We start from the raw sequence: 13551 nt of genomic DNA, 5'->3' as shown, positions 1-13551 counted from the left end.
AACTATTAGGAACTGTGCATGCTGTCTGCAGCATTAGTCCTTGGTCTCTCCATTTATTTTATTCAAAATAAACAATGCTGAACTTGATACAGGCTCCTTGAATTACAGCAAAGTATAGGCCTGATTCAAAAGAACATTAATATTGATGCCGGTTGAATTGCACCAGTTTCGGTGGATTTATGGAAGCATTAAAGAGAGATAGCAGAATTGTATAACACACTGTGGCTCTGTGAAATGAACCACGTTTACATTAATGGAGAAGCTGAATGGAGTCAGGAGAACTCAGTATAGACTTTGCCCATGCAAATGTGCTCTGCAGAATTGGTCAGGAAAGAAGACCAGGGCAGGGGATCAATGGCTCTGATGAACACAGATAAAGCACCAAGTGTGCCAGCTCTCCTGAGGTGTGAAGCCTCTCAAAATTCAGGAAATGAGCACTGTTTCCTGCATGCTTCCTTCTGGAGTAAGTGATTTAAAAGGGCAGCCAACTGGCACTATCTGCTTTGTTCTGATGAGGCTGGAGGCTGTTGAAGGGCAGATCTGCCCAAGCACTTCCTCGGCGTTCACTGACTCAGCAGGAGCCTCCTCTGTTGGAGGGAAGGGGCTGTTTTAAGAGGGCTCTTAAGATGCTTACAAAATCAGCATGGCAATAAGGATGAGACTTGGAAAAACAGATCAAAAAAATATGGTCCCAAGGGATTTAAACTAAGGCCATTTTATACTGCATGTATGGAGAAAGAAACCTTAATGTAAATTAGGATAGGGTTCAACGTGTTTGGCTGTAACCACAGCAGAAAGTTATCTTGCAGAAGTGACCTCTTGCACAGCATTAACAACAAATTTCAATTTCTGATGAATAAGAAAGTCCAAATGCAAGAATAAGAAGCCTTTAAAAGGGTGCACCAGATTTTCCTTATTTTCAAAAATCTCACACAGTAATGTAATAAAACCATTTGCTTGCTAAAAAGAAAAAAAAAAAAACACCTTTCATTTTTAATAAGCACATAAAGAATGCATGTGTTAGCTAAGACTGAAGTAATGCTTACTTTTAAAATTGCAGAGAAGCCACAGGCCACCCAAGGAACTGACAAAAAAAAAACTGGCTGCCTGAAAAAGGTTGTTCTGTAAGTAAAGGTCAAACAAAATTGTGCTAGGAGCCTCAAGGATGTTTTAATGTTATTAGTTAAAAGAGGAAATAGCACAGCGCAGATGGCCTTGCTGCAGGTAAGTGGATGGAACACTGCAGATACTACCTTGTAGTACTGAAGAGCCCTGGTCATAGCTAGGGCTCTTCTACAGAGTAAAAATGTCTTTGCTCTTGCTCATGGCATGGCAGGGGCTACATCCTGTGCTCTGACTGCCAATATTGACTTGTTTAGATGGAAAATCTGAAAAGACTTCAAAGCTCAATCCCATTTGATAAATTCCTGCCTTGTGTAACTTTCCCCCATTTTTTGTCTTCATTATATGTTTTTTTTTTTTAAACTGGTCTTATTTTCATTGTATTTTATTTTCTTGTTTCTTACTTTTGATTTCCTATATTGTTCTTTCTTTTTCATTTCTACTTTGCTTCAGGACTTCTACAATATTGTTTCCTTACTCTCCCATTTCCCTGTTATAATCTTCACATGATCAACTTCCTGTTTCCTCCTGTCAGAACAACACCAACAGAACACCTCTGAATTGTTATTTATGTCTCTTCTATTTGTGTTATATGCATTCATAGCACTGTGGGAAGAATAGTATATTCATATGACAGTATTTTGTTTTGGATGTGTTTCTCAGTACATATATAGGATGGAGGAAACACTCTGAAAGATAACTATGCAGTATTTCCCTCCACTGTTGTCTGACAGATGGGGCTAGCCACATTATCTCATTAGGGGACTAAATACACTTCCTACTGAAAGCAGTGCAAAAGCTTCAAATGATTTAACCTAAGAAAGCTTAGGATCAATTCTTTAATATCCAGAGGAGGACTTCGGAACTCTCACCATATTATAAGCAACATTCTCCACAGGGACAAGAAATGTGAAAATGGGATAAAGTTCTATGAAGTATGAAAACAAAGCCCTAGTAGTACTTACTAAAATGAAAAACATTGCCAGTTTTTTTAAAAACTACACAGCTTCTTGAAGAGTGACTCCACAGTGGTGAAACAGTACACTTTAGCAATGTATGTAACTACTTTCATGATGCAGATTTGTACTTACTGTCCAATGAACTTCAATTGAGGAGGATGAAAGGATAGTAGGGTTGTGCAGATGTAGTACCACATCGCCTAGTTCTCTCTGTACTTGCTTGTGATCCACACCTTGACTTGTTGGTGGAACATCTGTAATAATTTAAGATTCAATTCCCACAAATATATGCAATTGTTAAGTATATATAAATACAAATAAACATATCATAAAACAAAGGAAGTTTTCATCAGTTAAAGTTATCATAGGTACTCTCCAGAAACATAAGAAAAATCTACAGAAAGTCTTTTACTGAGTTAATATACTTTGACAAAAACAGGAGGAAGAAACAGGAGGGAAATGATGGATAAAAAGAAAGAACCATATTCAGAGAGATCTTTGGAAAATGATGACAGAAGCATCTCTTTATTCTTTCCTGCTAGAAGGAAAAAAAAAAAATTCTATTGCCTACTCCAAATTCCATTAGAGACCACAAAAACTATATGAAAGGGCCATTGTGAATGCTTTGCCTTCAGGTAAATTAATTGGCAAACTTACTATTTTTAATTACAAAAGAAACAAAAAATGTAGAAACTAAAAGGATGTCACATAGCTACAATTTCACTCTGATAGCAGGAGACTTCTGTAAACAGAAGGCAGAGCACAGCTGAGTGTTGTCATGCTCTTCTGACATTTAGTCTATCTTACAGCTAAAAGAATTGGACATATACATGAAGGGACAAATTCCTCTCAAAATAGGCAGTAGGACAATGGAAACCCATTTCTGCATGCAGTGCCTTTGAAAAGAACACTTATCTGAAATTTAATGACTGTCCTAGACATATATAAAATTTATAGGGTAGTCACTAACAGAGTGTCTCAAATATACATGTACAACAGACAGCGGAGGAACACAGTCTCTATATTGATTTCATATGTTTCCCTTTGATCACTTCATTTTAGAAAATACCTTGCTGACAACCGTTAAAATCAGAGACTGGGGAATTCAGTGAATGTATTTTTCTTTTCCTAATACAATTCCAGATACAGAGTAATGCATTACATAAACCTTACTCAAGCCTACTACTTCCTCTGTCTCATCTCCTCTAGACTAGAAAACCTTCAAGGATTCAGTTCTCCAAAGACCTTGGTAAATTCCATACCTGTCTGCTCACTAGACAGGCAAAAGGGAGTACAAAGAAATTGTGTATATATCTATTACAACTACTGCAATAGTTCCTTTTTAAAAATACATCTTACAATTAAATGAGAAAGATGGAAAGCATCCTTATTGCGTAGTAGTTAAACTCTCAGTTAAAGTTTTAAGCCTTGTCTAAGCAATATTAAAAAGTTAGTAAGGCTGCACTGAAAAAAAATATCAGTGTGAGAACAGCTTCTCAAAAATACAGTTCCCCTTTTGGTATATAAAGCTGATGCCACTTTGCAGTCTTGTCACATAGCTGACTCAAATATCTGCAAAACAATGAGATCTCTCAGAAGTTAATAAAGAAAATTGAGATTACCAAGCAATCAGTAGATGACAAATACAGATTCTTAGAAAGGAATGCTGATTACATTAAATAAATAAATAAATAAATAAATGAATATCACAATATTACTGCTATATCTATTATTTTCTGCCTAACAGTTCATTTAACGGAGCATTTCCCTTCCCACCATTTCTTTAATGCTTTGAAAGCTCTAAAGATAGAAAATCGTACTTGGAGTGTTGCCTAAATATCAACTTACTTGGAATGTTACAGGAAAGTTATTCTAATAATTAGTGATATTTTCACTACTAATTATAAAAGATGAGTCATCAACAATATGACTAAAGCGATTAACAGACTCAGCAATTTTGCAGTTCTGTGCTACAGGACTATACATCATCTATTCTATGTTTTCTTGGTTAGACTCTGAAGTTTCCAATACAGGGACTGTGAGTGAGAACACTTAAGCATGTTTTTAATGCTGGTAAGGTCTAAAGGCTGAGGTAAGTTAGATTCCTGATCTGGACATAAATTTAAGACAAGGCAATAAATTTCTATGAACAGAAGTTAAGTGGGAAATTTTTGAACTAACTTACAAGCTCAAACTGAAAACCTGTGGAATGCTACACTGCATGAAAAACTGACATGTACAGAACACTGCAGCTCACCTGCCCACACAGTAACACGTTGTTCTTTGAGGCAGTCCTAGGAAACTGTGTAATTCCTATTTTCTATGCAGCTATAACTATGCTGTCTATACATCCACTGAAATCATTACCAAACAGAATAAATGCATAATAACAAACAATAGGAATATGAAACTGCCCACTCGCCACGGGAGAAAAACTTGCTTTCAGACCAACTTCAGAACAAATGAAAAGTTCCTAAATGAAGATTTTTTGTTTCCTTTATGGAACTTCCTTCCAAAAACAAACATGCTTAATTCTGCAAACAAATAAATCAAAATATATCACAGGCATCTTAATAAGCCAATGGATCAAATTCTCTACTAAAGCAAGGAAAAAAAAAAAAAAAAAAAAAGGAAGATGACTTTTGTTACTTTTTCTTTGAAAAACTTTTTTTTTTTTTTTTTTTTTTTCCCCTATTTAATCATGAAAGCATTCGCACTGGAACAATAAAGGCTGCAAAGTTCATAGAATCATTTCAGTTCGAAGGCACCTTTAAAGGTCATCTAGTCCAACTCCTAAGTAATGAACAGAGACACCTACAGCTATACCAGGTTGCTCAGAGCCCTGTCCAGCCTGACCTTGGATATCTCCAGGGATGGGGCATCCAGCATCTCTGTGGGCAACCTCTGCTAGTGATTCACTACTGTTATTATAAAAAATATTTTTACTTATCTCTGATCTAAATATCATCTGTTCTAGTATGAAACTATCTCCCTTTGTCCTATCACAACAAATCCCACTAAAGCATCTAGCCCCTTCTTTCTATGGCCCCCCTCCAGATACTGAAAGGCTGCTCTCAGGTCTCTTTGGATCCTTCTCTTCCCCAGGCTGAACAGCTCCATCTCTCTCTTCCTGAAATTGCAAATAATTATTTCCTGAACACTACCCTAAGTATCATTTTCTACAATGAATGTGAACTTATTTAGAATTTTGTATAGATAGATCAAGTCCATAGCTAGACTTCACCTGTAGCTTCAGTCAGCAGGTGACTCTTTCACAAGCTACTACCCAGTTCTGTCTTTCACTTAGCTATCTCTAAGTATTGTTTCTCCTTCCTGCTGTTTGCTTTCAACAGCAGTATTACTGCAATGCTTTCAGTACACTGCTGAAAGTTCTTTAGTGACTCACAATGCCCAGTTCCTTCAAATTTTAAATCTCTTTCTTTCCTAATGCTGTAGAAGCCAAATTAGATCATATGCTGTTTCTGTCTCTAGTTCTAAGCTTCATTTGGTTCATTGGACACAATAATAACATTTCCATAGAATTTAAGGATTTGCTTGATAACTTCAAAAATCAGAGATCACTTTTGTTGCTAACAAGAGCTATTCTGTAAGACATAACTATTTTTGGATAAGAGATAATATTAATCCCTTAGGCAGCACAATATGCTGTCTAAGCAACTTTTAGAATTTATGTTACAGGGAAATGCAAGTTTAAACAATGTATTTCACTACCTAACATATAGCCCAGCCAGCACAGATAGTTAAAAGCTAGCAAAACTTCTGCATCCAGTCTTTCTCAGTCAACTTGTAGCAGCCAATGTGGACACCTAAAATGTTCAATACCAAAAGCTTACCTTGAGTTTTCACTGGATCAGATATTTGGCTTGGGTCACTTAGTCCATATGCGTTAGCTGCCCTCACAAGGAATAGATAAATTGCACTAGGTTTTAGCCCTTTAACTGCAAAACTCTCTGTTTTCACATTTTCAGCTACAGTTTGCCAGCTGCTACCAGATGCATGGCTAAGAATAAAACACACATAACAGCAGGTTAGCACGTGCTTCTTTAAAAATACATTATATCATTATTATATACAAACTTAAGTACAGCAAGATCACGAGACACATATACCTGAAGGCCTCAATTATGTAAGAGGTTGGCGTTGCACCTGAATTCAAATTAGGTTGCCATGACAATGTTACTGTATTTCTGCTGACATCTGTAACCTCGGGTTTAGATGGAGCACTAGGAATCAAGTTTGGGTCAGTGGGTCTTGGTGGCTGCACTGGGACTCCAAATTCTAACAAAGGAGAGAGAAACGCTGAGTACAGACAGACAGGAAGCAGCTGTAAGCTAAATGCTACTCACATCTGCACTGGTAATTTATGACTGTCAGGTAATTACTGCATTTCAATTTTTGACTTTCTTTTATGCATTTACACCATGCAGAGAGAACATAATTGATTTACCTTGGACCTCTATGTAGGCACTCCATGTAGCTTCGCCACTTGGGGTTGAAGCAACACAGGTGTACCGACCAGTGTCACCCAGCTGAGTGGGAAAAAGAGAAGAATAAATATTTGAAACAATCAGGCACTCAGTCGGCTAGAAAAGTAATTATACCTTTGTACATGACTCTATGAATATGAATAAATCTTCTAGTCTGCAGAAACTTTGAACAAACTTCTTACATTAGAAGGAATCATTTTACATGATACAAAATGAAAAGGGTTATGTTTCTGAGTATTCTTTAAAAAAGTAGAAATGTTGCATATTCTTATTAAACACTGCCCATTCTGAAATCCACACACTGAAGACCAAGTCTTGTAGCACTTACTCCTTACCCTGTAGAGTCCTCAAGAAATAAATTGAAAAAGAACTTAGATGTCAAGATTCCCATACAGTCTTCTGCCTAAGTAATGCTTAGGGACTTTCTGGACTGATGAGCTGTAGAGAATGCTGTTCTTAAAACAAAGCTTAAATATTTCACAAGGCCTTTTACCTACTGGTTTCTTTGTGTTAGTATAAATTTCACTCTAAGGCAGACCCCCCAAAAATATCTCCGTATGTTATTCTCATCCACTTCTGAATGATAGCTTACTTGGCACTTAATTCTGTAGAGAGGACCATAATTTAGATAGCTTTTGAGAACATCACTGATTTTGTGGAACTGCTTTCTAAATTTCTAAAAATATCAAATAAAAATACAGGAACCAAATAAAAGAACAGAGGGGTTGTACAACTCCTGCTTTTGTGATCAGCAAAATGCACTTCTTTTTCTATTGGACCTGCAGAGCACCTTCTGGGAAACACTGCTGACATTGCCAGCACACACAGCTACTCCCTTACAGAAGCTGTGCAATTTAAATAAAAGAGCATTTGCAAGAAATCATGACACAATGGCAAGAGAATGTTATTTTCTTCTATTAATGGTGCTGATTTCCACTCCCGTCTGGAGAACCCAAGAGACACCAAGGAGTCCAGAAGGGAATGATTCTGGGGACGACACAGGTAAGGGAAAGCAAGATCTGGACAAGGAATGTTCCCCTTCAGGTACAGTTTGATTTGCTCCTTGACTCAAGTGAAAATACCTGTGGCTCTGCGCAGGACCAGAAACAAGGGCAGGTCAGCAAGGTCTGCTCTGGCTGCTGCACCAGATGGGCCACAGGCACTGCACAGTGATGTCACCATGACACATGGGCACCATGGTAATGTTTGAGCCTCACCCTCTGGAACCTCTCAACAGTTCTGTGGGATTTCACTTGCCAGCTGGCAGGGAAAAGGGTAGCTCCCTGCAGAACTATCTGGGAGCACAAAACACAGTCTACTGAGACAGTAGATAATGAATGCTCATTTCTGGTTCTGATCCGGAGGGTCCAGATGCGTCCCTAGGCTTTCCTTCTGATTTTCCAGGTCAGGATACAGGAACAGCCTGGGCATCAAAAATGGATGAAGAGAATGTTCTAACTCATCCTGATGAGGAGGAAATTAAATGTGTACCTCATGCTTCTTAAAAGGAGAGCACATGCACAGGCACTGTTATCTCTGTAGCCCTCACTTTTCCAGAGAAACTTTGGGTATTGCAGAAAGTCACCAACTTAAGAGCATTTGGTAGGGTCAGAATGGAAGCTGTGTTGTAATTGACCAAGACATGTTTCAGATTGAAGTACTGGGAAAGAAAGGATCTTTGAGAGTTTGGGACAGAAAGCATAAAAAGCTTTATTTGTCAACTTAATGTGTATGGATTTGCAAAAACTCAGCATGACTCCAAAAGATCTCCCTCACTTCCTGAGTTTCTGGCAGAGGAAGAGGCATTTGCAGCCCACAGAAAGGTACGTCAATTGCTCCACACATGAACCAACTCTCATAATATTCTGATGGAAGAGATGGAGGGTCCAATAAAATAAGCCTCAGTAATGGAGGAGATGAGGATGAAAGGAAATGTTCTGATACTACTTTCTTCTTCTGGCTGTTTGCAGGAATTTTAGAGGTAGCATTGCTGAGTACTAGAAATGTGGGAAAAAATATATTTGGGTTTTATCCAGTGAGTCTGAACCCATAAAACAGAAAGATAAATAAACGAGAGTATTGTCTATTACTTCAGCATATCTTGCTTTAGTCATCCTGAGCTGTAAGTTTAAACTGTCCAATAGACATTTTAATACCCATGTTTGTAATTAGCAATTAAAAGTTTAAGTTTCTGTACCTCACTGTCTTTCAGTCTCAAACTGATCACAACTCTTCTCCTTCGTATTTTCAGTTACTTTGCTACTACAACCCATACTTCGAGAAAGATCACCCAGAGCTGCTTGAACTCAGCAAGAACAGAGATGCCCTGTAGATACAGGAGAGCAGCTGGCATTCTAAAATGGAACCCACTGCAGGAACAGCAGTACCCATTTACAGGTTTATAACTTTGTATTTCATAGACAAATATTTCTGGAAGTAGGATGTTTGAATAATAAACCCTTTCTATTGCCATGGCCTTTTCATTCATCCAGGTGAAATTTCAGATCACATTTTTATTTTTCTTCAAAAAATGAAGAAACAATGGTTCCCTAATGTCAAGGTAACAGTCTTCTGTAACAATGAAGCTCCAGACCCTTAGCCATAGAGAGCAAAAGACTGGATGGTGTTTGCATGTTGGATGCACTGAGAATGCTCCTCCTAATGATGTCTTTGGAGGGAAGGTAGAGACAAAATAAACAGCAGCATTTTAATTATTGAAGACTCATAAAGGGATCACCACCTTCATAGAATGACTGCTCACAAGACAGTGCTCTACAATGCCAGGCAATAATAACTCTTGGTTTAATTTCCAGGCTAACATTTACCAAAGGTTTGAGAAACCAAGTGCTTTGTAGAAGCCTTCTCTGGAAAATCAGAGAACACTGTTCAGAAGACCTGGAAAGATATTTGGTCTTTCTTGTTACAGAAAGGTTATTGTGGATAAAAATTTGATAATAGTTCTAAAATCTCATTTCTTTACCATCCTCAACACTATGCATTGTACCAAGAAAGCAGTGCAAGAAATAATTGAAAACAGCATAAGACAGCACTACCACAGCCTGACTGTTGCTCTGGTTTCCTTCACAGAATCATAAAAATGCTTAGGTTGGAAAAGACCTTAAAGATCACTAAGTCCAACCTCAACCTAACCATACTACCCTAACTCTAATAACCCTCTGCTAAATCACGTCCCTGAGCACCACATCAAAATGGTTTTTAAACACACTTAGGGATGGTGGCTCAACCACCTCCCTGGGGAGCCTATTCCAGTGCTTAACTGCTCGTTCTGTAAAGAAGCTTTTTGTGACATCCAACCTAAACCTCCCCTGGTGCAACTTGAGGCCATTTCCGCTCATCCTGTCACTAGTGAGAAGAGACCAACCCTGTTCTTACAGTGTAACTGGTAATTAGTAACAGAACAAGTCTAGCAAAAGTAGTAAAGCCATGTATTTGGCCTAATTTTAAGAATTAATACATTTCAAACCACATAAAAGATAATAGAGAGTTAGTAGGCAAAAACATAATGTCATTTTAAAGAATTTTCCATTTTGCCAGGCATGACCAGCAATACTGACCAGGAAAAACAGGCACTTGCTACAGTTCCCTAAGAAAGCCACGTATTTGACAGGCATTAACCATTTTAAGCCAGGGCTATACTATGTTTATAAAGTAAAAATGTTTAAATTATAAATGTTATATTCAAAAATCTGTGAACATGACTCCATAACTGCAGTATCCTTAGCAGAGGCTTCAAATAATTAGATAATTTTCATCTATTAGTGATGAAACTCAAGTTATATAAGGATTCATCTTACTGAAATATAAGTTTTGCTTCTTCCTTCATGTTTTAAGTAGCAAATAATCCCCTTATTACTTAAAAGCATTTTTCCATTGAAATAATAGGCCCTAGGCTATACGAGACATGGTGTAAAACTTAAGGAATGAACCATCTGAAAACTTGAAGTATCAGATATTTTAATACAATTATTTAACATTTCATTAATTTTAACTGTAGTATTTCCAATATGAAAAAAAATCACCTGAAGAGAAATAATCAACAGACAACAACAACAAAACTCAGCACAAAAAAGAGCTGGCCAGTTCAAGCTACCTTGGCATATCGGATCTGTAATGCTCCTGTCTCCAACTGCTTGATGCGAGAGTCCTGGGTAGAGACCAAGATCCCATCCTTTTTCCAGAGTATAGTGGGTGTTAAAGTGCCTGTGGCCACACAGTTTAGTACTAAAGTACCATCTACAGCTACAGTCTGATTCACAGGACCCTGTCGAATAACAGGGGGAGGCCGGTCTGCAATCACTGCCAGAAGAAACAACAGGACATAGATTTCTGTGACTGGAAGCAATTTTCTAATCATCTAAGCAACAGCAGTTGCTTGAGGCTTTGAAACAAACTAAAGATAATTAAACAAGTAATTAAAGTTGGAGGCATGCATTATTCAGGGCATGGTGCATCATAATGATGCACAGCTACAGAATTTATAATGATATACAATACATTAATTTCAGAAGGGAAAGAAGAATTACATATTACATAGGCATTCTGTAATTGCAGTGTCTTCATAAAGTGATAACAAAATGAGAAAGGATTTCCCAATGGTTTTGCAATTCAGTTTTTACCTTGTTCATTTTTTTGTTGTTTTGTTTTGTTTTTTACCATACAGAGCACCTGTGTAACAGAATTCAATACTTTCAAGATTCAGTGATAGATATTAAGCAGGTAGGCAGACATTGAACAAAATGGCAAATATCCAGGATATATATGTATATATTTTTTTGTCTTAAATACTGTGAACCATCAACTTATTTTTGCAGTTTCCTAACTGGGATTTGCCTTCCAGTAGACTAAACACAAAGCTAATGAAAGTACTGTATCAAAACTTTTCAGCTAAGAATTATTCTCCAGTAGTTTCAGATTTCCAGTTTTATGATAACTTCACCTGCAATACTAGCTCAAAACTATATGGAGTAACACACAGTGTGTTCGCACTAGTTTTACTGCATCTTGCAAACAATGAAAATGAAATGGTCTTGATATATTATTTAATAACTATGCAAAGAAAAATATAAATAATTTCAGCATTCATAGAAACAGAAATATGACTATACTTCTTTTTTCTTTTTTTTTTTTCCCCCATTGTTCAATGCATAATCAAGAAAATAAGTAAAACCTATCTTACTGAGTGACCCCTCTCTTTCCTGTATCATTCAACATGACATGGGCTGTCGATTTAGAAGTAGCCATAACTTAAAGTGACATAACTGAGCTTAGCAGTGCCATGGGTATTGATTTAACTTAAAAGCTGGTTTGGTTGTTGAAATATAAACCTGAAATTCTGAATTTGAGAACATCAGATATTTCTAGGTTATTTTCATACAGGGTGTTGGCAATGGGTTTTTTTGGCTAAGTTCCAACTCTTGTAATTTCATTTGCATGTTCAACTGACACTTGACATTTTCAATTGCTTAATTTACCTTTTACTTCTTGTCCCAACCTGTTGTAATGTTCTGCAAAGCACTGTGAGACCATTAGTATCTTTCTCATCAGAGTAAGTCAAACCTAAGCTCACACATAGTTTATATTTAACTATGACAAGTGTCTAAGCTTTGTGTCTAAAGTTGTGTTGTTACACAACAAAATGGCAACACACAATATCCAAAATTGAAACTCATGATAGAGATGCCCCAAACAGGATTTTAGGTTCAAAAAAAACCTGCATGCAATATGTGCTCATGTAAAGCAGATACTAAAATAACATCACATACTCTCACTGATATATTTAAATAAAAATAAAAAATAAAAACTTGGAAATGATAAAAAAACAAAACAAAACAAAACAAAAACACACAAGCAAACAAACAACAACAACAAAAACAAGGGATATCATTACCATCAGTAACTTCCAAGTAGGCTTTTGTTATTATGCTTCCTGCAACATTTAAAGTCTGACAGATGTAGTACCCAACATCAGACCGCTGAACATTGGTGATGGTGAGGTCTCCTGTCTGTGAAACTGAAAATCTACTGGATGACTGAGGGGGCTGGTATGAGAAAAGCAGATTCTAGAAGATGTTTAGGAAAGAGAGTTTAAAAAGAAGTGTTAAATAAATTAAGATATTAATAATCTTAAATATACATAAATATATATAAAACATATTGCTCTTCAAACCTTAAGCATTTTTGTACACAACAAGAATAGCTTTTATAATTTTTTTTTGGTGATAAAATAGGCACACATTTGCCCTGATTGTATATGTCTTTCAGGATTGCTCTAATAATTTCCTTAGTCAGTACTGAGCTTTAAGCAAACTTTAATAGGCACTAGCAAAAAATTAATATGTACAAATGCCATGATGGTGCAAGAAACTGGTAAGCCTAAAAAATTTGCTTCAACATGTATTCATCCAGGACATTCCGTTTACTGTATTAAAAATGCAAGGAAAAAAAAAAAAAAAAAAAAAAAAAAAAAGATGGTGCTTGGTTTTTTGTAATTGTAGTCTTTATATTCTGTAACAAACCTTGAAATACATAATTTAATCCTAAACCAGTTTCTAGTTAAATAGATAGTTTTGGTATTAAGTGCATTGTATTTTACCAGAAATGGCCTGAAGTGAAACTGAAAACAATGCAGTATAATTATGTTAAATCAAATATTGGTTTAAAATGTACACCTTTGGCTGAGCAAGGCTATTTTTCATCTCTCTTTCTTAAATTTATTTTGAACTTCCAAAAATCATCTGAAAGGACGGGGCACTAAGTTTTATTTTATTATTAGCAAACCCTAGTTACTGACATCCTCCATTTCCTCAACTGTTAGCAAAGAAATCTAGGTCATACAAAAGTGTAAATAGCACCAGCACACTTTTACAGTTAGAGACTATCCTCTGTATTTGCTTACACATTTGAACAGACGTGTTCAATAAAGAATCTTTTGCATCACAATC

At 36.6% G+C, this 13551-nt stretch overlaps 1 protein-coding gene across 15 annotated transcripts in view; it reads right to left on the bottom strand.

Moving 5' to 3' along the window:
* ROBO1 (roundabout guidance receptor 1) overlaps positions 1 to 13551 on the bottom strand; it is a 692513-nt gene that overhangs the window by 51601 nt on the left and 627361 nt on the right. For all 15 annotated transcript variants that reach the window (XM_085547220.1, XM_085547240.1, XM_085547251.1 and 12 more), the window contains 6 exons: positions 12498 to 12669; positions 10701 to 10906; positions 6550 to 6631; positions 6212 to 6380; positions 5936 to 6102; positions 2214 to 2335 (listed from right to left, as the gene is read on the bottom strand). In XM_085547220.1, the coding sequence (XP_085403346.1) occupies positions 2214 to 2335; positions 5936 to 6102; positions 6212 to 6380; positions 6550 to 6631; positions 10701 to 10906; positions 12498 to 12669 (918 nt within the window). The remainder of the gene's footprint in view (positions 1 to 2213; positions 2336 to 5935; positions 6103 to 6211; positions 6381 to 6549; positions 6632 to 10700; positions 10907 to 12497; positions 12670 to 13551) is intronic.

This window comes from Coturnix japonica, chromosome 1 (assembly GCF_054131305.1).
Source record: "Coturnix japonica strain WE chromosome 1, WE-NBRP24, whole genome shotgun sequence".
Taxonomy (NCBI): domain Eukaryota; kingdom Metazoa; phylum Chordata; class Aves; order Galliformes; family Phasianidae; genus Coturnix; species Coturnix japonica.
The sequence above is the reverse complement of the archived record's forward strand: the minus strand, read 5'-3'. Positions and strand labels throughout refer to the sequence as shown.